The sequence below is a fragment of the Fragaria vesca genome, linkage group LG6, assembly GCF_000184155.1.
Source record: "Fragaria vesca subsp. vesca linkage group LG6, FraVesHawaii_1.0, whole genome shotgun sequence".
NCBI lineage: Eukaryota > Viridiplantae > Streptophyta > Magnoliopsida > Rosales > Rosaceae > Fragaria > Fragaria vesca.
Genome location: NC_020496.1, coordinates 17,220,638 through 17,246,467, shown reverse-complemented (window position 1 = coordinate 17,246,467; position 25,830 = coordinate 17,220,638). Strand labels below are relative to the sequence as shown.

At 36.9% G+C, this 25,830-nt stretch overlaps 2 protein-coding genes across 2 annotated transcripts in view; one reads left to right on the top strand and one right to left on the bottom strand.

Annotated features, from left to right (window-relative positions):
* Window positions 1-7,292, top strand: part of LOC101309561 (F-box/LRR-repeat protein 14-like) — an 8,523-nt gene extending 1,231 nt beyond the window's left edge. The window contains exons 3-16 of the mRNA XM_004303221.1: window positions 71-199; window positions 329-536; window positions 1,010-1,156; window positions 1,724-1,798; window positions 2,166-2,237; window positions 3,055-3,126; window positions 3,663-3,734; window positions 3,843-3,914; window positions 4,171-4,242; window positions 5,054-5,125; window positions 5,349-5,492; window positions 5,588-5,659; window positions 6,256-6,402; window positions 6,708-7,292. Coding sequence (XP_004303269.1) covers window positions 71-199; window positions 329-536; window positions 1,010-1,156; window positions 1,724-1,798; window positions 2,166-2,237; window positions 3,055-3,126; window positions 3,663-3,734; window positions 3,843-3,914; window positions 4,171-4,242; window positions 5,054-5,125; window positions 5,349-5,492; window positions 5,588-5,659; window positions 6,256-6,402; window positions 6,708-6,892 — 1,539 coding nt within the window. The 3' untranslated portion in view covers window positions 6,893-7,292. The remainder of the gene's footprint in view (window positions 1-70; window positions 200-328; window positions 537-1,009; window positions 1,157-1,723; window positions 1,799-2,165; window positions 2,238-3,054; window positions 3,127-3,662; window positions 3,735-3,842; window positions 3,915-4,170; window positions 4,243-5,053; window positions 5,126-5,348; window positions 5,493-5,587; window positions 5,660-6,255; window positions 6,403-6,707) is intronic.
* A 2,549-nt stretch (window positions 7,293-9,841) lies between these two features.
* LOC101309271 (protein TOPLESS-like) lies at window positions 9,842-18,126 on the bottom strand. The gene is made up of 27 exons (XM_004303220.1): window positions 17,954-18,126; window positions 17,408-17,553; window positions 17,125-17,304; window positions 16,895-17,008; window positions 16,653-16,811; window positions 16,028-16,205; window positions 15,803-15,929; window positions 15,608-15,717; window positions 15,354-15,519; window positions 15,125-15,234; window positions 14,937-15,006; window positions 14,759-14,832; window positions 14,567-14,662; window positions 14,389-14,484; window positions 14,175-14,302; window positions 13,842-14,076; window positions 13,600-13,761; window positions 13,421-13,522; window positions 13,088-13,234; window positions 12,732-12,842; window positions 12,460-12,639; window positions 12,244-12,372; window positions 12,064-12,159; window positions 11,470-11,658; window positions 11,209-11,375; window positions 10,472-10,745; window positions 9,842-10,135 (listed from the first exon to the last, which is right to left on the bottom strand). The coding sequence occupies exons 2-26, from the start codon at window positions 17,485-17,487 to the stop codon at window positions 10,535-10,537; spliced, it is 3,417 nt and encodes a 1,138-aa protein (XP_004303268.1). The 5' UTR covers window positions 17,488-17,553; window positions 17,954-18,126; the 3' UTR covers window positions 9,842-10,135; window positions 10,472-10,534.
* Between the last annotated feature and the right edge of the window lie 7,704 nt (window positions 18,127-25,830).

The following is a 25,830-nucleotide window of genomic DNA, read 5'->3' as shown; positions in this document are numbered from 1 at the left end:
GAGAGAGAGAGAGTCGAGAGACTAGGATCAGTATATCTTTGCTTATGCCAATTGCTTCTTTGATTGACAGGACATTGATAAATATAGCACATTCTCTAAGCTCCCAAGAGATATTAGTCAGCATATCATTAATGAGTTGGTGTACTCTGGATGCCTAACTGATGTTTCTTTTGAAGGTTTCCGGGATTGTGCTTTGCAGGTACTCATAGTATTAGTTTGGCAAGTATCTAATTTATACAGAAGAAAATTTATCAGTGTCATTTGTCCTGTCTCTCTTAAATGACAGTTTGCAATGTTGATCTTTAAGTTTCATTTATTTGTTTGGCAGGATCTTTACTTGGGAGAATACCCTAATGTGAATGATGCGTGGATGGATGTCATATCCTCACAAGGATCATCTTTACTCTCTCTTGATCTCTCTGGTTCTGATGTTACTGACAGTGGGTTAATTTATCTCAAAGATTGCACAAATCTCCAAGCGTTAAACCTGAATGATTGTGATGAGATATCAGATCATGGGCTGGAACACATAAGTGGTATGTATGTTTCCCCTAAGCATATCTTCTGATATGAATGTTTGATGATATAATCTATTTTTGGGGAGGTGTATGTAATTCACCCAGACTTTTGGCTAGTCATTTGTGGCCAGCTGAAACAGCTGTTCGAATAGCACAAATCTTTTGATTATAAGCTGAAACTATTTACGCAGCTCTGTGATGACATAAAGAAAGGAAAAGAAAAGAAAACAAAGAATGAGGGCATAGTTGGGGTGGGATGATTTGTTGCAGTCTTACATTCTATTTGGCATGTGACTATTCAAAATGCACAATCAAACTAAATTACCTTTTTTCTTTTTCTTTGTTACCCTTTTTTTCTTTTGTTTGTCCTATCCCTTTGTGCACGACCTTGTTGTTATAGTTTTTGTGCCTGAATTTGGAAGAACATTCATGTTACTGATCATGGCCATCTTTTTTGTTCAGCATATAACACTTGTGTTAACTTTGTTCAGGTCTATCTAACTTGACGAATTTGAGTTTTAGAAGAAACTGTTCAATCACTTCTCATGGAATGAGTGCCTTTTCTAGTTTATTTGGTTTGATCAAGTTGGACTTGGAGAAATGCCCAGGGATCCATGGTGGACTTGTTCATCTTCAAGGTACATCTGCAACTATGCACTCATCTGAAAACTGAACTATGTTTCTCATTTGAACATTGATCTTGATCTGGAAAAGTAAATTGATGACATCGAACATGAGGGGAACACACAGCAAGGAATATTACGTTGCATTTTAATTTTTCATGCAGCACAGTTAGACTTGGTCCTATTGTCTATACAATTGAGCATCCATATATCAGATGTATGTTTTTGATCAAATGAATGGTTATTGTATGAGTTGAGCATTCATTTTAATTCATGATCATTGATCAATACTTAGTACAGGTAAGGAGTTCACTTGTGACCCAATTATGAAATACTTGTGACAGTAACTGCTATTTAATCAAGTTGAGTTGGTGGAAAAGGTAGACCTTAGGTCACGTTGAACATGTGGCTAGAGTGTCTGGGAATTCACTATAAGCTGTTAAATCATATATCTCATTTTGTACAGGGATGGTGTTTTGAACCTTGCATAACACATTTTTTATTTTACCTTAGCATGGCACTTTCCTCACTACTGATGACAATATTAATCATGTCTAATATTTCTTACAAATCTTTTAACAGGTTTAACAAATTTAGAGTCTCTGAATATCAAATGGTGCAACTCCATATCAGATGCTGACATGAAGCCTCTCTCAGGTACTTTACAAAATACAAATTGGCCAGCATGTATCTTTTATTTTAAACTTTTTAAGGAAAAAAAAAAACAATATGCGATGTAGACCTACAGTTCCAGTGCCTCGCTTATATTAGAAACACGACAAAGATTCTATTGAGACTTAAGACCAAGACTCTGATATGTTAGACTGTCTTGTACATGCATATTATATCCAAATTTCTGTTCATTTTTATCTATCTCTGCTGATACAGTATGCTCCTCGATGCAACATATTAGTTGCAGAAATCTCTCTTGCTATTATGTATATGTTCATAGTACTTTCATGTTCAATTTGAAATAACTTGATGTTTTTCTCATAGTGGAATTACTTGTTCTTTTGTATATCAGGGCTTACAAATTTGAAATGCTTACAAATTTCCTGCAGTAAGGTTACTGATTCTGGCATCACTTATTTGAAAGGTATTTGTTTTTGTGATTCTTCATATTCAGAACCTACATCTCTACACGTAAGGATAAAATCATTTGTTATAGTTGTTATCGTTTGACCTTCTGGAGTCTGGTACCATGTGATTGTACACATGTGATTTATAGTGAAAAAGAAACAGTCTTGAAAATTGTGGGAGGCTGTGGGGATATTATTATTTTTTATATTTAAAAAGAAACAGCATGTTGAATAAAATGAATGAGACAACAGATGTGGAAAGGATGTCCACAACAGAAAAGGTATCAGGAGAAACAGAAGATATGAAAGTGGTATTTGAAAGCCACCAAAAACAGATGCCCAAAGAGCTGATTGGATTCCTTCCATCTGCCTCAAATCCTCAAGCCTCCAACCACTGTGGTTGCCAAAATTCATATACATCTTTCCTTCCATGAGAACAAATTATAGTCTGCATACTGCAATTAGCCCTTTTCCTTGCTGAAAGCAAATTTCTCTTGAAAAAATGAGCAGGACTGGGATATTCTATGTCTTGACAGACTATTGATCTATACCTAAATTATAAAGTTAGCAGCAGTTCCTTTGACGATTTTTATTCACCAGTAACTGCTTAATAACGTAATAGAATAAATAAAACAAAATTAGGTTGTTTTTTTATTCTTGGTTTGATTGATATTGAAATTTCCTCATTTTTATTGTATAACCATGTCATCAGTCTTAAAAATTCTATGACATTGACAAGTAGAAATATCTGGATATGACGTATATGGTTTGACTAGCTAGTGCATATGTGATTGTTCCTTTTGTGTAACTATCTATATCATCTGTGTGTTGCAGGTCTTCACAATCTTTCTCTTCTGAACTTGGAGGGATGCCCGGTAACTGCTGCATGTTTGGACTCTCTTTCAGGTTTACATTTGCAATTTGTTCTTGTTTTATCTTCCATGAACCTCAAATTCATTCATGAGGTAGACAATTTACTATGAAATGAAGTTATAGACGTGTGTGCTCAGCGCTATGCATATAAAATATGTGGACATTCTGTCTGCATATGTGATTTGAAATTTTTGAATCATTTTTATCATGTCTGGTAGGCGTGCTTGCTAGAAATGCGAGTAGGTCAGACTTGGTATTTATCTGAACTTACTAACCTGGCTTTATATATTCTTTGAAAATGTTTTGTCGTGGTGGTAACTAATGGGATCATTGATCTGGAAAGGTATTGTGTTTTAAAAATAATCCAAAAAAGCAATAATATATTAGGATCTTATTGTGTTTCTAATGATTTTCATAAGTGATGTTGTATGACTTCATATCTTCATTTTATTGGAAGAAATCTTGGTGGAATAAAGACTTTTGACTGTTTTGCCCTACCTACTAACGTCCTTAAACCCTTTCTTCTAGCTTTTGTTGGGCCTGATATTTCACCTGGGATTTTGTTTCAGCTCTTGATGCCCTTTTATATCTGAATCTGAGCCGATGTCATCTGACTGATGGAGGATGTGAGAAGTTTTCTCGTAAGTAGTTTTCAAATGATATGATATCAAGTGCTATGCTGTTAAGTCGAGGAATATAATATAGATGTTTGTTGGGTTTAAACTTCTAGCAACTCTTGCATTCTGCAGGATTTGGAAACTTAAAAGTACTAAACTTGGGGTTCAATGAAATCACAGACGCCTGTCTAGTGCACTTAAAAGGTTGGTTAGCTCTTGTGGTTTTGAGTTTAAAACTCTGATTATTGAATTTGTTTAGACATTTACTTTTTAACTAGTAGAAATAAATGGTTTAGGAGTTAAGATACGAGGAAGGCATGATTTTGATCAGACACATGTTACATACAACATTCCGATGGAATTAGAATCAGCCTTTTTTCTTCTACAATATGTGTGTTTATAGTACATGTATATATATATATATATTAAAGTATTGAAATTCTTGCCTTCCTTCAAATAGGTTTGACAAATTTGGAGAGTTTGAACGTGGATTCATGTAGAATTGGTGACAAAGGGCTGGTTAACTTGACAGGTTAGTGTTCACAGATGCAAAATTCATTAAAATCATGTAATTGATGCATGCTTTTGTACATCTTGTATAATGTCAGAGCTCTCAGGACTCCAGATGTTTACATTTTCAAAGGTTGAAGTTTCCATGCTGATATGTGCAGTTAATTTTTCCTTCTGATTTGAACTTCCACTTCTCTTTATTATCAATACCGATGGTGTTATAAACGACCTAGAGTTCAAGCTAACAGTTTCTTAGTGAGGCCATTATGTGAAAAATTCCCTAATTAGAAATGTTCAAAATTTTCTCGTAAAAAAAAAACGAAAGAAAATTGTTACACTTATAGAAATGCTTTGAAAATCGATATATCTCATGTGGTTTGCTTTAATAACTTTCAGGATTTATAATATTCAGTGTCTGATGATTCTACTATCAATTCAAACTAGTCGGTTGTTATTATAGGAACTCAAATATAATCCTGTTGTAGCTGACTAAAGGACCATCTTTGTAAATGTGTGGTGGAACCAAATTATAAGCGTCTTTTTAAAACATAAAGCAGATAAGTTTTTGCAAGTGTGTGAAATCTCTTAACTTTGTGAGTTTTTACTTGCATTGTGGTGTCTGTTTATTTCCATTGTATTTTTTGAAGTGCAAATCCTTTATTGGACTGTATTGCTGACTGTAGGGAGTATATTCATGACTGTATTGCTGATTTATAGCTTTTAATACTCTGGATGTGGTTACAAAGTAAAAAAGTAATTCAGAGGGTGCCTCTTCTCTTCTATTTCTAGACATTTAATTTCGATGAAGGTGATATTTGTGCCGATTCTTTTAGGTCTTAAGCATCTGAAATGCCTGGAACTGTCAGATACTGACGTTGGAAGCAATGGGCTCCGCCATTTGTCAGGTTAACATCCCAACCATCCCCCCCCCCCCCCCCCGAAAAACGAAAAAAAAAAACATCTGTTGATACTTGAATGTTAAGAAAATTATGCTATTTACACTTTGAAAAAATATTTCTAGTGCTGCCCATCCAAGTGATCCAACTATTTAAGAAATGCAAATATTGAAGATCTACCTCTGTTGTTTTTATCTCTTCAGCCTAATTATTGTCTACTTGCTTCCTGTAGGATTGGTTAAATTAGAAAGTATAAATCTGTCTTTCACTGAGGTTTGTGATAGTGGATTAAGAAAGCTGTCCGGGCTATCATCTCTTAAATCACTTAATTTGGATGCACATAAGATAACAGATACTGGACTTGCAGCTCTTACAAGTAAGTAGGCTTATATGAAAACTACATTCTGATGTGCAGGGTGTTTACATGTTGCCTGTATATCAATAAATTTTGACACGTCATCATTAATGCAGGTTTGACTGGCTTGACACACCTGGATCTGTTTGGAGCTCGGATTACAGATTCTGGAACAAATGATCTGCGAAGTACGTTATGCAAACTTTGTGAATTACTTACGTTTAGTTCTCTGAAAGACTTAAGTGATATAAAGTAGAATACAGGAGAATCCATGTTGTATTTTAAACCAGTCAAACTTTTACCTGTGCACATTTTTATTTTCCTGTTAGGAATATGCTGTGTGTAAAAGTGGACAGTCTGGATACCATAAGGCTGATGAGTCATTTTGTTTGATTACCTTAGTTATGAGATGGACCAGAAAATTGTTCTTGCTGAACAGAAGGGTTACTATTTGTGAACTAGAGTTGTGTTTATCTTACTTCCATGATTTTGAACATTTGGTATTGTGGGTTTGCAAAACTACAATATGTGGAAGACCAGAGAATTTGATTATGAAACACTACTCGAGATAAATAAGTATATGTAGCTTCACTATTTGTTATGATGAATCGATGATATCTGTAAGTTATATTCTTATGTCAGGTTGGTACATAATGTGAATGCAAGTTTGTTTTTGGGCCATAGTGGTGATTGTATAATTGTTTTTAACAGAGATGTTTGCAGTCTGGATTTACCTAGACTTAAACTTGTTAATTTCTCATGACTGTATTTGTCTATGATTCAGGCCTTAAGAACTTGAGGTCCCTAGAAATATGTGGTGGAAGATTGACAGATGCTGGAGTAAAGAATATTAAAGATCTTTCATCCTTGACTCTATTGAATCTATCACAAAACTGCAACCTAACGGATAAAACCTTAGAGTTGATTTCGGGTAATCCCTTTATCTTTGGTTTATAAAATTGATATTTATCATATCATATATGCCAGCTGTATCTGCTGCTGTTGGATGGAACATGGTATAAGTTCCTGAGGATAAAGAGGGCCAAACATGGGAATTTCAAGGGCAGAGCACATGGAAGAAAGGGATGGGGGTTGCTTAAAAATATCAGAGGCAGGCCAATGCTGTTATTGGCATTCATTTGTCTGAAAGCTGGTTGGATCTTGGTTGTGTATAACCATATTGGCTACTGTTATTAATGTGTATTAATTGTCACACTTGATCATATTTGAATGCAGGGCTCACAGGATTGGTCTCTTTAAACGTTTCAAATTCTCGTATCACCAACTCAGGACTTCGTCATTTGAAACTGCTTAAGAATTTGAAGTCTCTGACTTTGGAGGGCTGCAAGGTGACTGTGAATGACATTAGGAAGCTTCAGATGACTGACCTTCCAAATCTGGTAAGCTTCCGGCCTGAATAGTTGTGGAGGTAATTGAATCTGTAGCTGTAAGCTTCTGGCAACTTGAGCAGACTGATATGTACATAAGGGAGAGCTTGCATAAATTGTATATTTGGTTGGATGTGTATTTGGAGTCCAAACGTCTCTTGAACTGAAAGATTAGAGGGTCACTCTGTGCTTCATGTGAAGCATTCTTCCATGGTTGATTTTTGGCATGGGAGAAAATGTGGATAAGCTTCCTAGGCATGATCGAGTCCTCTATATCTTTTCAAGTGGTTTAGAGCCTTCTATTGAAATAACTATTGTACATACCTGCTGGAAGTTGTAGTGCTTCCCGTTTTCTTATTGTACAGAATGTAAAAAACATGGATACTTTTTTCTGAACTAAATATTCAGTGATGTGGGTTGCTCATGATCTGCGAAACCATAATGGTATCCTCTGCAGTGTGGTATACTAAAGTTATCTTTTCTATTCTTTTTCCTTAAAGAAGTGAAATCACTGAAATGTTACTAGTTGCCAAAGCTTTCATCATTTGTTGATAGTTCAGTTGATCTTTGAACATGGCTGCTGAAAACTTATAGATGATCTCCCATCTTTGACATAAGTAGCAGAATCAGGCTGGGATGTTCGATCTGTTTGATGTTCAAAATATTATTTGAAAAGCAGCGACCGGTTGATGGGTTCTTTTACCTAACAAAGAAAGGAAAGAAATATAACGGTAGTTTGAATGTCCAAAGAAAAAAGGATCCTTTGCAAACGCCCATCATGTACATTTGCTGACTTCCAATTCTCAGTCGGTTTGCTTCATTGCCGTAAGGCTCACAACACCAGTCAATGTTTCCAGTCTCCTGAATCCCTTTGATCGCTCTCTTAACCAGTAGTCATTTGCTTTTCATTTACTTGTTCACCTTCTAGCTAACACCACTACACCAGCAATGGCTGAAACACTGGTTTCCGACCTATTAGCAAGGCTGGCTATCATCACCTTTACACAGATGGAATAAGAGGCGAGACTGATCGTGGTCGTCGACAAAGAAGGCCAAAATCTCACCTTCATCCCGAAGCTCTTCAAGAGCTCCTCAATGCAGACAAACCAAGGATCCGGATGTTTGGATTGGCTGAAGAATTGCCCTTTTTCCGAATCAATAATTGCTGGAAGCTCGAAAAACTACCTGATTCTATGAATTATGTGATCAACTCAAAGCATTCGAAAACTTGGACCAACTTCAGGGTAGTCTACGCGGAAGTGATTTGGAAGGGGATGTAAATATGGCTGAAAATACACGATTGGTGAAGAAGAAACACGTACTATTTTTATTTAACTTCAATGGTTGACGGGTTTTACCGACTCAACTACCTGTGGTGGCTAGAAGAAACACCTAGTTCATTGTCTCCAGAATTTCGGGTTGCAAACAGTAACGAAGTAACCAGCAGGTACCATTGCTAAATTAGGGTTGGTGGTAGCAAACAGCAGGAACTATTGCTAGATGCCTTGCAATCATGCACATACCAATTTGGAAGTGTTACCGGAGGATGGTACATCCAAATTGAATGGTGTCTTAATTTACACAATTTGAGAAGCCTTGCTCTTCAAGGCAATGAATATTGTGAATTTTTGCCTCCTTGGGGGAAATTACCATCCCTTGAAGTTGTGAGAATATCATGGTTGGAAAGGGTGAAAAAGCTTGGAGTTGAGTTCTGGGAATAGAAGAATTTCTAAACAAAGCAAACCATTACCGTTGGTAATACTGTTTCTCTCTTGCTTTCCCAAAACTGAAACAACTTGAGCTGCATTCACTAGATAGTTTGGAAGAGGGGGAAGGAGTCGCAGCTAGGGCTGGCATTGGTAGGTGTACCGACTTTATTTACTAATACCATATACCAACCAACTTATAATTGGTAAGTAAAATCCTCTACCAAAACCAACCACCGAAGTTGGTACACCGACTTAGTTGATACGGTTGGTAATAAGCCTCTACCAAGTTTAGATTATGGCCTAAAAAATGAAGTGATAAATATAATTTTTTCACAAATATAATGTAATGATAGCTTTGGTCTGGTGGTATGTGGTCATATTTTCCAAAAACATACCTCTTGCCAAAATTTAAACATTTTATATTTTAATTGTATTTATATCTATAGGATGTTATAAATCTAAAACAATACATATATTATATATTATACATATATTTTAATTGTCTTTACATATATTATACATTTTATAGGTTGTTTGTAAGAGGTTAGAGGTTCAATTCTCATTTCCTACATAGATATGAGTGTATTTTTGCATAATTACACATACATGGTTGGTACGGTATACCGATGATATAAAAATCTCAATACCAAGTACCAACCATGTTACCAAGATTGATACGGTATATTGTACCAAGTAAGTCAGTTACCAAATCTTTAGTATACCAACTAGGTTGGTACGGTTAGTTAGTTTCGACTTGGCCTAAATTGCCGGCCCTAGTCGCAGCTGGGTGGAGCGAAGAAGATGATGCTCGACTTTCAATACTATAGGCTATTGCTATCTTGTCCACCAGATCAAACTATATGATCATCTCGTAGTGCAGACTATAGTTAGACTCGAGTCATGAATCCTTTTACCTTAAAATCGCATGCCTCAGATATATATTTTTTTTTTCTTTTTTGGTCAAGCACTTTTCACTTGCAATTCTACTAGTGCATGCAGTGACTGCCAAAGAAGAAAATTGCACGCTGAGCTTTGTTTTTTTTTTTTCAATCAAACTTGAAACATATCAATTAATAAAGCGCTTGGTTTTGCACTCTGCAGCAACCTTGGTTTGTCAGCCTTGTATTCAAGTAAATATAACTAGAAGATGGGTGAAAACAGCTACTAATGACAAGTCTGACTTTCATATTAGACTGCATCTGATTTTACATTTTAAAAGGATATGGAGTTTTTAGACTTTGGAAATTATGTATGTATGCATGTCCCAGCAACACAGATGAGGATTATAATGATGATCACCCCCACCGAAATGATAACATAAAAACCAGTAATGATTACTGTAGAACAGACACGAAAAGTAAGACCGCAACAAAAACAAACTTGAATTATATTTCTCAGCTGCAATAAATAAAAACACAAGGGAGAAACATAAAAAATTCTTCCTTAATTTAATACACTGCCAATAATACTCCTACATAATTTACCTAGAGATTCTTAACCAACAAGTTAAATCTACATATCTGCACATCATTCCTTCAGTAAATTACTTTGCATGAGGAACCACAAACTGCAAAAATGCAAAAAGAAAATGAATTAATCTATAAGCATAAAGGGTAATAGAAATCATACTAAATGATTAATTGCTCCGGAGAACACAGGCACTTGGTATGCACTAAATGCAATTTTTAAATGGTCCCAATATTTGCCAATTCAACATCATAATGATGGACCAACCATATTACTTGACATGAAGTGCGTCAGCATGAAAGGTTGATTTACACCTTAAAAATGCACCAGTTTTGTAAAAGACACAACCTTGACAATGCTCAACCCAGTGACGAATTCAAGTGTTAAATTAACAAATTAGAAAAGAAATAAAGGACTCGTCATATGCAAAGCATACCTATATGGAACTGGGCCAGCAAGCCAAGCATGTAAAAGAACTTGTGCTCTGCCAGCCACTTGATCATCTCTGAGCCTGTTCCGAACTTGAATTTCCAACTTGAGAAGCCGGCACACTGCTTGCTGAACCATTTTCAGCAGGAGGAGGCACGCCCCATTTGCCTTCTGATTCAAGCGGCTCAAACACATGAACCGCACCATCTGATAGTCCTAAAGCAAACTGATTTGGTTCTTGTGGATGTGCCGCAATCACAAGGGGCTGTACATTAGAACTGCTGCACACAGGAAACAAAGTGAAGGAATCAACAAAAGAGTTTTCCCTGATGGAAAATTGATCTCTGACATATTAAATTTAAAGAGGTCTTTAAATATGCTTTAATTAGTGAACATCTGGACTCTACTCATATACCATTTGAAGAAAAGCCTTCTAATGCAAACTATTTCACTCTAATTAACGCATGTGAAGCCCATCCTATGCCTAAAATGGAATAAGACACTGGTTGCTTTGGTTAGACAAATAAGATATTTTAAATTTATGTGTCACGGAATTTTTGCATCTCTCCCAACTTAGTGCACAGGGAAGGAGGGCAAGTTAGGGTTCATATGAAACTTGGAAATGAATTGCCTCATGTCTGTCTTCTTGGACCCATGAATTGCTGAAGTTGGGAGCAGAACCACAATTTAGTTTCGAAATCTAATGTTCAAAAAAATTCCAGACACTAAGATAAATGAATATACCTGACATTAGCAGGAAGATAAACAGGAGGATTAATACGACATCGTAATCTGAGATTTGCAGCACTGAAGACACACACGGTTGCATCTAAGAAGCTGGCATAAATAAGCTGGCTATCACATGAGAATGTTGCATGGGAGATTGGGGCAGCAGAATCACGTGGGACCCACTAAAAAAGAGAACCAGATTTTAGTTAGAACACATAAAATGGAAGCGTGCCGAGAAATCTTCAAATACATAAACCTTAAATCAAATACACATACCTGCTTTACACATTCTAGTTTTGTAGTTTCAAATATGGCCAGTTGAGTCTCATGCACAACCAAGAAGTGTGTCTGATCCTGATGAAACTGAACACGAGTATCTGACTGCGAAGACGGTGTTCTCCCAGCTGGAAGCTGCAAGAATCTGCTCTTCTGCTTTTCCCATCCATCAGAATTCCATACACAAACCTGAAGAAGGGGAGGAATCATAACCAAAATGTATGTTAGTTTTGTCTCGCCAACCATACCTGATTAGCGATAAATAATTTTATCATGGTAATTACATATTTCACAATTTAGTGAATATACTATTCAATATGGAGGCACTGGAAATGCTGTGAACAAGTGTGAATAGGTAGTTAAATGCATGTAGAATGGGAAACTAGAGCCCACTTGACCTATAACAACTGTATATAGACCTAAGATTCCCAGAAATCTGTGTGTTGGGGTAATTTGTATGCCTGTTAGAAATATTATCTTTCTTCAGTTATACATTAAGATCTTTCACAGGAAAGATATCCGGGAGTCTGATTATGATTTGGAGTACCATCACATGAGTAAAACTACATAAAAACAAGATCTGATTAGGTGTACCTGAGCATCTGCTCCTGACGAAACTAGCACATTTAATACATGAGAAAATGCTAGGCCAGTTATCCTTTTGGAGTGACCTTTAAGCTTGCTCTTAACCTGCATCAAGAAAATCACAACTAAATAACAACCATCTAATAAAGCAAGTGTGCTGCAGGTAATTAACCATATACCACACCATACCTCATCCACACGGACATTATATATCTGAATTGTTGAATCGTCCATGCCGATAGCTATGATATTGTTATCTTGAGGATGGAAAGCAAGAAATGTTGCAGCAGGTGGTGGTGGCATGAAAGTTGTCATTGTCTGCAGCAAACAAGAAATAGTGATTAGTCGAACCGAAGAAGAAAACAAAGACAAACCAAACAAATTTGATCATTGAAGACGCATTACCTTAAATGTCATCATATTGAAGAGAGAAATCTTTCCACCAGAAGCTGACATCACATAAGAATCATTCTTGGATAAAGCAAAGCAAGGAACAGCTTCTTCAGAACTTGTGTCAGTAACATCATTTGTCATTAGAATGCCACTTGTTGGCTGCCAAAGTTGAGGTGAAACACTGGCAGTTGCCTGCAGGATACATCAATTATTGGATATTACAAAACTGATTTTTCAGATGTGTGATGAAAGAACAAACAGATGATGAAACTTTTCTGCATCACCTTGCTAACAGAGGTGCGATCATTCCTTTGCCATTTCCAGAGCAAATGGATGGCATTTGATGCTAATGCAAGAATCGCATTACCAGAATTTGTATAGATTAATCTTGATATCTGTAAACATCAAGCTAATGAGAATACCATATAGGATACAAAATATGCCCCTTGCAGAACTCACCGATGCATCACTAAAATGAATAGAAATTACTGTCAGAAGCAATTAGGATCATCATGAGCAAAAAAAGGGGTCCTAATGTCTTCATAAATGCACATCTGCGGTATGCAGATATTTGAAGACATCACAAATGCATCAATATGACATGAAACTTTTCAAGAAAATAAGTTGGCAAATAGTGTACCTTGGTTACTCTCATGTTTTCAGGTAGCCTCAAGGAGCGACATTGAGACGGTTCATTGATTTCAGTGAGTTTCCAAATCTTTGATTTGTCATTGGATTCTTCAGTTATTCTAGGTTTCACATCCCCCAAGTTCCTAGCCTCCCCATTCTGGTAAGATAATAGTTTGATTAATTAAGAATCATAAGTCAGACCTTTAACTCTAATAAACATATAAGAAAGGAAGATAAAAGAAAAAACACAAAACTGAGGTAATTGCAAATTAAATGCATACGATGCAAAATCATCATGGTATATACTTATATTTAAACAAAAGAACAAGCATATCCAACGAACCATTCCAGAAATAGCAACCGCTGATGCACTTCTCTCAGCCAGTCCAGCGCTTGAAGCAGCTGCGGCGGCGGCGGCAGCAACAGAAATTGGATTCATTGCAGGCTGAAAGAGCTCAAATGTTAGGCCCGGGTTGTTTAAGAAGGAATAAGTACCACAATAACTTATAATCTAAAAATAACCTTTGTCACAACTTCAGAGGTCCTTGACGCATCATAAGAAAGATTCTCAAATGTGCGCAACAACCGAATGCCATCTGCATTGCCCAAAATTTTAATCCCATTCTCATTGGCAGATACAGCCAAGAGAGTGCCATCCTTGTTAAAGCGGATACGGGGGCTAGCCTAGATATTTGGAAAAGTAAATGAGAAAATAGTACTGTAGAATGAAATCATTTCAATTTACTTAAACAGACTGAACTTACCGGGAGCCCTCCATCAGCATCAACTGTCGTTAGAAGCTGAACATTGTCCATGTCCCAGAATTTAATAGAGAAATCATCACCAGCCGCCAAAAACCGGTTTTTCGTAGTATCAAATTGCACAACGCCGAAAGAACGTTTGCGGAAACCTTGATAGGTCCTTTTCACTGCCCCTTCACTTTCATTCCATTCAACAATATATGACTCACCTTCTTTACTTGTCCCACACGAAAAGAGCCTGCAAGAATTCACCCACCACCAAGGAAAAGGGGAATGATAAATCATGTAATCTGCCCATGTAAGTCAAGAGTAAAGATACAAGCAATGTGTACCAACCTTGTGCCATCAGCACTGTATGCCATGGTTGTGCACCAGCGACCAGGAGCATCATAATCAACTCGAGATCCCAAATTGTCATAGAGCCAGGCCTTTATCTTTCCATCCAGTGCTGTTGAAAAGATAAACTGAAGAGCAAAACAAAACAATGAACGTCCGAAACCAAGGACAGACATGCAAGGTGTACATACAAAAGCTAGAAAAGCTGGAGCACCTGAATGTTTTCCTTATAGTGTGGGCAGACAGAATAAACTGGAGCCTCATGACCTTCAAAAGTATACTGTTTTGAACCAGTTGCAGCATCCCAGACCTAAAATTACAAAGGAAATCAGCAAGGAAAAGAGAATTTTCTTCCAATTAGACGAGCAGACATGTTTTACAACGTAGCCAACCTTGATTGTCTTGTCATCCCCACAGGTTATTACACAAAGCTGCTTATTGGGGTGAGAGAATGCTAGATCATTTACTCCACCAACATGAGCATCAATCTATGATAGCGAGTACAGAGCCATCATCAATACAGCAAACTTTTAGGATAGCAGGTAGGGTGGAAAAAGATGAAAGGAGTACCCTCGAGAGTCTACCTCTAGGTGTTGTCGTATATCATCACCTCCGTGATAAGAGTAGATTTGAACAATGTGCCTCGAGTAAGCAACACCTGTAATTAGGTAGTAATAGATACATCAATTAAATCTCCGATCCACTCCTTAAATATTGCACAGATCACATATCCATGGGTACTTAAATATGGTCCTAGCTTACCAAATAAAGAACCATCAGGGCTCCAAATCACACGGTTAACAGATACACCAGGATCCTTTACCAGAGCAGCCTGAATCATATGAAGACAATATTTTTCAGTCCATCAAATCATACAACCATAAAGGAAAAAACAACGGAGCGTGCACAACATTTTTTTCTATCATGAGCAAGCAAAGAGATAGACTGACCTGTAGAGGCATTGAACAAGAACCAAGATCCCAAACTTTGAAGTTCCTTAAAACCAGTCGCTCCCTGGATCCAACTTCCCACAGCCCTATGTCCCCCACATTGGTACCAACTGAAGGATCACATTAAGAACATTAGACAATTAATTTCCCACATGAACAAGCAAGGGATAAACCTATTAGGAAAGATAGCTGTGAGCCTAAGTAATGGACAGTTGTTAAGAATACAAACCAAGAAGCAGCGTCAGCTGAACAGGATGAAAATCCATGCTCATGGGCGATGAACCCTGATTTAAAGTCCGAGCAACATTCTTTGGCAAGTCATCAGGTGCATTCAAAGCCTGACTATGACTGTGACCCGGAAATGACACTGGCAATATGTTAACAGGGAGATTAACCTGCACAAAAGAAGAAATGTAAATAAAAGGTAAGCCAGGAAGAACATGATAAATATTCTAAAGCTGAAAGCTACAAATATGTAGATACCTCATTGGAAAGTCCCATGGGTCTTGTTCGCTTAGAAACATGATCAGAATCCCCAGACGGGTACTCTACAGAAGGGTTAGTTGGAGGAGTCCTTGGATGTTTCAAGGCCGCTACACAATGTAATGAAATACCTCAATCAGAATCATAATGTACGGTAAAACTAAGAGCTTCACTAGTAACAAAATGATAAGGTACCTGTTATCGAGGGACCACCAAGACCAATAGCTCCTCCTTCAGAAACTGCTGGATGAGTAACAGTGGAAGCATTAGACATCCAACCTGCAAGGGGAATTGGAACTGGGGCTGGTGTAGGTTGAAAGGGCTGAAAATACAAGGCCAAGCACATCAATAAGAGCTTTTCCAGAACAGAAACACTACCTAACCTCTTATTTTAAACTACCGGTAAGAGTGATAACCCACCCCATGTGCACCCAAAGGAGGAAATCCTCCAGCTTTTGGTAAGGATCCAAGCAAGGGATTGTTTGCAGGTGATGGAGCCCGAGCACCATTCGGTTGTCCGCACGAGTGATCCACAAAAAGAGTTTTTATATCTGGATTCGGCCTTGGATTCTTACAAAGCTGATGTTGCCAGTTTAAGCTGTAATTTACCGAAGGAAACATCAGTTCTCTCTGTTAAATCAGAAAGGGCATAATGAGCTCAAGTAGTAGTTACTAGTGGCTGAAAATTTCGCCATCAGACGCTGGATACAACTAGTGTACCAATGTCAATGTAGACTTTCCAGGATACACTCACATGCACCAGGCCCCTATCACCTAAGCTACAAAGTCATTGAATTAAAATTCACTGTTTTGGGAATTACTAGAATGTTGATGGTTTCTTTTTTCTGTTACAGCATTCAATGTCACGACTCATTAGCTAAAATAACACTTCATGAAGTTTTCATTCTGAATGCCATGGGTGACATCATTCCAACTAACACATGACAACATTAAATAAGATAACCACTTCCAGTATCAGCTATAAATCATAGTTGAAGTGAACAGCTAATGTTATCTAATTGAAGAGAAATGTCTGAGAAATTACCTTTGGTTAATCAGAGTTCGGAGCCTTGAATTTTTTAGGTTTGGGAACTGCAATTTATCACGGAATAAGGGATTTGCCTCAATCAGCTTCTTAAGTTCAACAAGCATAATTGCCCTTGCAGACTTTGTATCTCCATATTTGGATAGTTGTTCATTCTCCCTGCAATGCAAGAAACCATTTTATAGCACATTGCCTACTACTCTATTTTAACAAGACACAAGTCATTAACACAATGACCATACCTAAAATTATCCAGTGTCAAAAGCTGAGTGATTTCCTTGAAAAGTTCTTCATTAAATGTGGCAAACACTTTTAAATCCTTCACCAGAATGTCCACAGCTTTGGACCTGTCATGCCTAATAAAGTCCAAACAGTCTCATTACAACGAAATTCCTCAATGCAGATAAAAAGTTCCAACAAAAGTTGCAGTTCCCACAAGAAAATGAATGTAAATAAAACACTATAAGCTTACTTGTCCAATGCCTCGAGATACTTCTGCTTCCTTATCTCAAAAAATATTTTCATGGAGTACCGGTTATCGTCCACTTTAGTGAACCCAGAGAGGTACTTTTCCACTTCATCCCAATTGCCATTATGCACCTCATCCTCAAAATACTTCATATTAAAGAAAAACCCAGATTCCTGTTCAAGCCTATTGATTCCAAAATGCAATTAATGAGACACTTTCAGGCATATAATCAGCAAATACAAGAAATAAAAAATAATAATAATAAATAATAAGAAGCAAGCCCCACTTGTGAACAGTCTCTTTGAACTTTTCCTCATCTAGAAACTGCAAGATCAGGAACACAAGCTCCCTACTGAGGGAAGACATCTTGACCGCCCAGTCTGGCCCTGTTCAATTCCAAACCCAGATTTATCACTCCCAATCTAACTAGATCTGCAACAACACATACTTATATCATTAAAAAATGAAATTGGGTCAAGTTCAAATAGCTCAAAACTCCCCAAAAAATTCAAAATCAAAACAAAGGCGCATACCCAGAGCTAGATCATAAAACTAAAACCCCATTCTGCCGATTTTCTCATATATTTTGACTACATATCTACAATTCATGATTTTAACATAGACAAAAGTAAAAGTATAAATCTTTTCAACTTTTTTGAGGATCAAATAGGCAAAGAAAGCAGCTTTAAGACGAATCGAAGATGCAAAAGAAAAGGAGGTATAGAAATGAACAAACCCACCTCAGAAAAACACCACCCAAAATTTACACACAAAAACTAAAACTAAAAAGTTAAAAAGATTCCAAAACAACAGAGACAGAGAGAGCTCTCACCTTGAGAAACCAAATCAGAAGAAGCAGAACCACAGGAACAAGAAGAAGAAGAAGAGAAACAGGAGCTTAGAGAAAGTTTTCTCTCTCCTCAAACTTGAAGTAAACTCTGTTTCTTTCTCTCTCTACCAAATTTTTGTATTTTATATCTAGAGAGAGACGAGTTCAGACCAAGGAAAAAAGAGAGAGAAAGGAGACATTAAACTTGCAGAAATGGGTGATTTTTATAGGAGGAGGCGACAGATAAAAGAGGATGATGGATGATAAGCTCACGCACTTATCACCCGATAGCTTATGCTTTCTCCAGATAGCCTATATGGATAAGTGCATGGACTTATAACATGTCGAGGAGGTGATGGGTCCCACTGAGCCGGCTGCATTTGTCCAGTCCACCGGCGCGGAATCTGTAGCTGACAACTGTTACTCAAGCAGATACATACGGCCGAGAACAATCGTCTGCGGCAGCTTCCAGTGTACTCCTCCAATCAGAGCCGTGCGACTCGATTTTAGAAGTTTGACCTGGAATGTTAGGAAGGGCATTGACCAATTAGGATCGAGTCCAAGCCTTAACTTGAATGTAGCTGAAACTATCCTGGATAGCGATATTCACTACCACCAGATCCCTTTGAAAAACGACAAGAGCTTTCTCGGACCGGTAAGCCTTTTGCCCCTAGAGTTTGAGAAGAATTACGAGTCGTGCCACTGGTCCACTCCGGGTAAAGTCATTGAATATCACGTGATACAGTGATACAGGTCATGATTGCGAGATGAGATGTTTTATTGGTTGCGATAATATGGCGGATATTATCGCGAGATATCGTTAGGATAATTAATGAAAAGGGGGGAGTGAAGTTGAGGTTTTTCTAGCAGTGACGTGGTGGGGTTTTGTCCATCTAAGACTGGAGGGTACGTTGAACCATAATCAGACGATGTACCATTCTTCTGAAGAAGGAAAATGTGATTTATTTCCTTCTGTCCTTTTCCGACTCCCTTACACCCTTTTAAAGAAATTAATAAAGGTTTTCACGAAACAAAAACTAATAATTGTTGCTAAGGTGGCTTTAGGCTCTTAAATTTGGACTTGTTTACTTGTTGACTACAATTCTCATATCTGATGTTAGGAAATTTCCCTTCATAGTAAAATAAATATAAATCCAAAAAACATGAAGGTGTCTTCAAGTTTTTCGGAGCAACTTTGAAAATTGCAACCTAAGTCTTCAATAGGCGGCGACCCTCTCCCCTTGGGCAATATGACAATTGTGGAGGAAGAGATACGGCTGCGGCACAAACTAAGTGTGTTGACTGTGGGGTGCAGTGTTGATTTGCTTCTCAGTGATCAGTGGTTTTTTTGCTGCAACATTGCGAAAAGCCATGCGCCATGCTTCTGATTAATTTCTATAGAGGTTTGTTGATCTGTGATGTAAATCTTAGTCACGGGAAGTGAAGGCAAGGGTGATGCGAGCCAGAGCTAGTCTTCGTTGGGCGTGCGTTGGTAAGAGGCATAAGGTTTGGGCCTAGATTCAAGCTCCTGAGCCTGGAATTTGGCTTAATCCTAAGGCAGATTAGGCGTGTGATTTTGTTAGATCTAGAAGTGAGACTCAAGTCTTTTTTAAATATAATAATGGTTTTCACGAGAAAAAGATAATAATTGTAGCCAAGGCAATCGACGATATTGAGGGTGGTTTTAGGCCCCCTACATGAAGGCTTGTCGACTAAAAATTTCATGTATGATATTAGGAATTTTCCCTACATGAGGAGAGTTTGAAAGTTGTAATGTTGCTGGAGTAAGAAGGTTTGAAATTTCATCTTTTTGCATAGTTGAGTATATTACCTCAGCAAGTACCAGCAATTAGTATAAGATATTGAAATGATAATTCAAGAATGGCGAAAGAGGAGTGAAGATGATGACTAGAAAAAGTCAAAAAGAGACGAGGAGATTGATTATGGATGCGAGTTAGATCATATAGATGAGCAATGTGAGTCACCTTAATTTCAATAATTTGTGCTAAAATACATAGTATGACACCTGTATGCTTAATTAGTTTATAATGTAGTGTTTGATTATCGGGAGTAAATCGAACATACACTCACGCATATCATATGATGATTTTTTAGTTATCTTTGGTTTGGAAAGGAATAGCTTCCTGCTGAGACAAAAGTTAAGCTCACCCCTTAACTGTCTTGTAGTTTACTAAACATGAGGATTATGAAGATATATAGATGATCCAAAGCCATTAAAGTTAGTTGCAGTTTTGAAAATGTAAGATCGTCACTCAGGAAGTGAATGCTCTTAATAATATTGGGTCATATCTTTATATTGAAATAAGTATCCATTCCTTTAAGAAGTCGGCCGAATGCAATTGCTTAATATGCAAATCGTAAACTTTATTTCTTTGACAAACAAAAGCCCTAAGCAAAAGTAGATGCGCAACAGAAGTAGGTTGCCAATATAGAACAATACTCTCAAAATTGAGGGTATCCGTTTTCCAAATGACATCCATGATCAACAATTTGTGAATAAAATCCTACGAATAAAGAAAAACCCCAGAAATCTTTCACAAGACCAGTAACTCTTGGACGCCATCAGTTTATATCCAAATCATGATCTCAGCTTCATAGTCGACCACCATGCCAAGAGCAATGTACCAATGTCATCAAAAGTGGTACCAACTCGATCTGTTCAAAGGCCAATTAGTTAAAAATGATGTTAGTTCGATCAAGAACTGCATTACGTTAAAATAATGTGCCAAAGCATTATGTTCTATCTCCTAATTTACTAATGTTGAATAAAACGGGAACTTGGAGATATATTCAGTACTATCAGTAGTATATTATCAACTTGATCGAGTCATAACCCTGTATAGCACTGGTGGAATTCTTTTGCAGAAACTGACTGTACATTTTCAAGTTCCAGTTTGTACCCAAGTGCTTGGCTTTGTCTACTTGTCTATGCGTTGGTGAGACTGAGACTTGTGCCTTAGTTGTTATATGTAATGAATTATATGTACCAGTTGGGAAATTTGACCAAGATCCAGATTGTAAACTGTACCATCTTTTTATTTGCCTTGTGTTTTCCACAACTTGAAATTTGGTATTTGAATCCAGAACATGATCCATATCTTACCTAGTTACCTCGATCAGTCAATAATTTTGTCATTGACCCTAAATTCCACACATTTTATAACAAAATACTCAGATGATCAAATTCAGCACCTGAGTAGGTGCGTATATGTAAATTTTCATGAGAATATATATATAATTTCCAAATTTGGGTCGACATGATGATATGATAAAATTGCCGGATAAAAGATGAGATTCGGTCGGAAAATTGTGAACTTTTGAGGCTCAATGTGTGGTCTTCCATGATGAGATAGACGATCCATGCGATGAGCAGACTTGGTGCGGTGAGAGGAGCACAACGAGACAAGTCCACCAACGAAAAGGGCTGAACAATATCGATTTGGCCGGAGCAGATTTGGCTTGAAAAGAATTTAGAAACTTTGGGCAACAAACGACAGTAACTTTTAGGTCTACACAATAGACTTTTCGATTTAAGATAATAGTTTTTGGACACAGTTAAATTTTTGTAAATGATGAAAATAAAACATGCGGTGACAAAATTTAAAAATATTTATTATATTGAATATTCTCCTCGCATAGAGTGCTATTGACTCGATAAATGTATTACTAACTTGTTAACGTAACTAAAGTGTGTTGTTATCTCTCACTCCCAATCAAAAATATATTTATTACATCAACAACCGAAATTACAACAGCTAGTCTTCTGTTGTGTGATTATAATTCATGACTTACCAGTTAGGAAGAGAGAACTAATATCATTAGAACAAATTTAGTGGGCAACATTTGTGATATTGGTGACATTTCTGAGAAAAAGAAGAAGAAGATGTGCCTAAAGTAATAAAGTTGCCCACAGTGTGGCGAGAAATTTTTCAGTGCTCCCTTAAGGACTGTGTGGCAGTCTGACGTGGTTTTTTTTTCCATTCAAATTTTGACATGTGGATTTTCATAATGAAAAACTATTTTAGCGATTTTGTCAAATAGCATTTTGGGTTTCTTATTGATTTTTTAAACCCTAAACCCGAAAACCCTATACTCTAACCATATACCCTATACCCTAAACCCTATACTCTAACCATACACCCTATACCCTAACCCCTAAATCGTATACCCTAAACCTTAGGCCAAACTCATAAAAGACCCATGACGATCATTTCACAAAATATAGAAAACTTTAGTTTATATTTTAGTTGTAATAGATATAGGTGTCAAAATTTGAATAGAATATAAGACCACGTCAGACTACCACGTAGTCCTTCGGGAGCATTGAAAAATTTCTCATAGTGTGGCTAGAATTGCAATTTCGTAACCAGTTACTTTCCTACTTATTCATTGAAGATGGTTCTAGATTGATTATTCCTAGTTAGTGCTGACGAGTTAAGTCTTTGTGTTGTTAGAGTGTGGTACATGCTCTTCCCAACAATTTCTTTTTGTTGGATTTAATGAGGACTATATACGTTTTGATGTCTATCATGATACCTGATTTATATTTCGATTAGGAAAAAAAAAGTTCAGTTAAATTGAACATGTCAATTCTACATCAAATTAGATCTCATCGGTTCTCTCAATTCCATGTCAAGCTTGTAATTTATGTTCACGGTCAGTCTATATATCAAGAATCAAGTTTGTTGTTTCTCTCAATAGAAAAGAATAAGTATAAAGAACGTTTAATGCTAGTATACTTAAAGATCAGTGTTTCCCTTCAACGAGAAAAAGATCATTGTTTCCTCCCAAGGCTTGACGACAAAAGTCTAAGCTGAAAGACTACCTTCCCTCATAGGGCAAGGATTGGTGGTCATAAGTCATAACCCTAGAAACAACTCATGGAAACACCCTGTATAGGGGCATAGTCGTTCCAATAGGTTTCAAACATTGTTCCTCAAACAAGACACAAAAGAGTCATACGACTCATACCTAGGCTTAAAATCGAAAGGCCACGCCCTCGTAGACAGAAAAACGTTTATGCTAGATCGCAATTTACCTCCATAATAGTAAACAGTGTTAGATTAAAGAGTAGTGGCTTTTACGTCGCCTAATGTGACAGCGCCACCAGCATTCTCATCTCACCAGCGTTTGGCGACATGTCGCTTTCCCCTACTAGATACCAAAGTGTCAAGCCCAGTTGAGAGTTGAGACAGTTTCTCCTCTCTTATGTCTCTCCACACGATAATTTGGGAAATATCACGTGAAAATGATTCCAAATCACATAGGTTCCTTCGTCCAAGAATGAATGATCCTCGCTTCTTGACGTGGTGGTCAGTTGTCAGAGCCAGTGGGGGTCTTTTTATTATTTCCTCTCTCTTTCGATGACCTTTTCTCTCTCTATCTTATTTTAAATAATATTTTTCAATTTGTTGGATAATGACTAATCTCCATGGCCCCTTGCCCCTAGAAGCTGCTTTAACACATTTTTGGCGTAAGCAGAGATATATTGTACAAATATTATAAAGATGTGACTTAAGTTTTGTTTTTATTGACGTAAATTTTGTCTTTTTATGAATGTGTTAACCAAAAAAAAAATAGCGTGGATTTAATTTGAGATGTGTGGATCTTCTACCGGTGCAAATTTGCACGGTGTCACAAAATCACCTCTAAAATTAAAAAGCAGTTAATATGAGTTAACAATAATTTAGAAAAGTAAAAAAACTGTTATCTTGTAGGCAATGGCATTTGATAACCGTGCAGGTAATACATTGTGATGTTTAGATTCATATTCTCACAAAATCAACTTTCCCACTTTCCACATTTATCTATCAGTTTTTGTAAGTACAGTTACCAAGTTTTGTAATCTGATTTCTATCCACTATTCATGTTTTTCTCTCCACAATTATCTTTTTATTTTATTTATTTTAGTTTTTTTACTTTAATATTTATTATAGTAACCCTTATTCTTAATAATCTGAATCAATTTAATAGAGGTAATTTTGTCAGAACATAATTTGGTCAGGAAGAGATTCTCAGATGTTGGCTTGGATGGTTATGTGTTGGCATTGTTGGAGGCTAGAAGAGATGACGATTGCTAGGTATTGGAGGTGCAATACATTTGGGTTGGTTTCGATTGTCGAGTGGGTTACATGCCGGCTGTTTTAGGTTCAGTGATGCGTCAACAGAGGAAAGCAGCAATGCGGGGCTTGAGGTGGAATGGAGATTGGGAGGTTGTGGCGGTGACTTTTGGCTTAGATCGGTGCGACCCGATCTGGGTAAGATCATATGGGTACGACTTGTGCTGCCTCACTAAGGCGTGATGCGAGGTCGAGCATAAGTGATTTTTTTTTTATTGAAATAATTCTTTTGTAAAAATCGAAGTGTGTGAGTGTATCCCTTGATATCGTATACTTTTAGCCGAACTCATTGAATGTGACTCGGACCACCCAAAATTATATTTACCAGCCAATTGAATATTTAATTCGATACTAGCAGCTAAAAGTAAGTTTTACTCAAAATCACTCCAAAGTTAAGGGTATGATTATGACTATGTGCCATGTACACTCAATACATAAGAACATATGCATGAATAAGTGTGGGAAGTTTTGAGTATTTCATATTTAATCGTAGCAACATTTTTGACATACAGTATAAAATTTTAAGTTTTTTAGACTAAATGTTTCACATACGCATAACACAACTTCCAGAGAATATTCTCCATTTCAAGTGAAATGATGGACTTACTAATTACGAATTACTATAAAATATGAACGCAATTCCATTTCAAACTTGTTCCTCCGAATGATTGATGATTTAAACTCCAAATTAGCTTGATTAATGGTTTTTTTTTTTTCTAGGGATTTTTTAGTTGGTTGTACTTGCTTCAAACAGTTGGTGGTAGTTGTTTGAGACGGATAAGACCAAGGCAAATTATACTAGGAAATTCGCTATCGCCTTGTCTTTGTCGTAGCATGAACAAGTCTTCATGTATAACATCAGTTTGTCCTTCTTTGCCTTTTTTTTTTTGCGTAGCCTACCCAATTAGTAATTTACTATATATCGCATCATCGCATGCTTACCTTTTATTTCAAGAATTGTCAAAACCGACATTTTCACCAAATCATCTAGCTACCAGTTCTCAAAAACAAAACAAAAAACAAAAACAAAAACAAAAACAAAAAATCTAGCTACCAGTTGTGTGGGAAGTATATATTTCCGGTTCTTTCCTGTTGTTGACTTCTTTTAACTCTATAACTTCTATTGTTTTTTTTTTTTTTTTTTTGTAGTAGACAAGAGCAAGTTTTTACTGAGTTAAGGTAATACTTCTATGGTTACACTCAAAATGTATAGTGTCCAATTGTAAAACATCGATAATGATCACTCTTACATTGAAGTTCAAAATTCAAAGAGCGTACAAAATTATAAAGTCATGTTAGCTTGATCCTCTTTCGCCAATGCACATAAGAGTAACTCCAACAAAGGAGTCAAATCTTTTTAACTACCCACTAACCTCTCCAATGAAAGAGCCAAATCCAACGTGGATTTGACTATAACTGGGATTGTGTCAAATTTGACACAGAATGGGAGACGAGCAATTTATTATTTTATCATTGATTCTCTCTCTTTCGTCTCTCTCGCTGCTCTCTCTTCTTCATTCATACTTCTTCTCTTTTTCTTTTTTTTGTTTCTGCATCTTCTGGGTTTCTAGGTTTGTGACCACTGAGATTTGGAGAAAGAATCGATGACTTGATTTTGGTTTGGAATTGATCGGGCTCGGATTCATTGGCTCGATTTCGGCTAGTAATGAACTTCTAAAATTCATCATTTGTTGCCCAGAAAACAAAGTACAGATACTATGAAGAACAAGAAGAAGAAGA

What these genes read in the sequence shown, in the direction of transcription:
- LOC101309271 (XM_004303220.1), bottom strand. Translation starts at nt 17,487, where the DNA reads ATGTCTTCCCTCAGTAGGGAGCTTGTGTTCCTGATCTTGCAGTTTCTA. An exon ending in TTGACACTGGATAATTTTAG is followed by an intron (nt 16,812 to 16,894) that starts GTATGGTCATTG and finishes CTTGCATTGCAG; the next exon opens with GGAGAATGAACAACTATCCA. An exon ending in GGGATGACAAGACAATCAAG is followed by an intron (nt 14,485 to 14,566) that starts GTTGGCTACGTT and finishes TTGTAATTTTAG; the next exon opens with GTCTGGGATGCTGCAACTGG.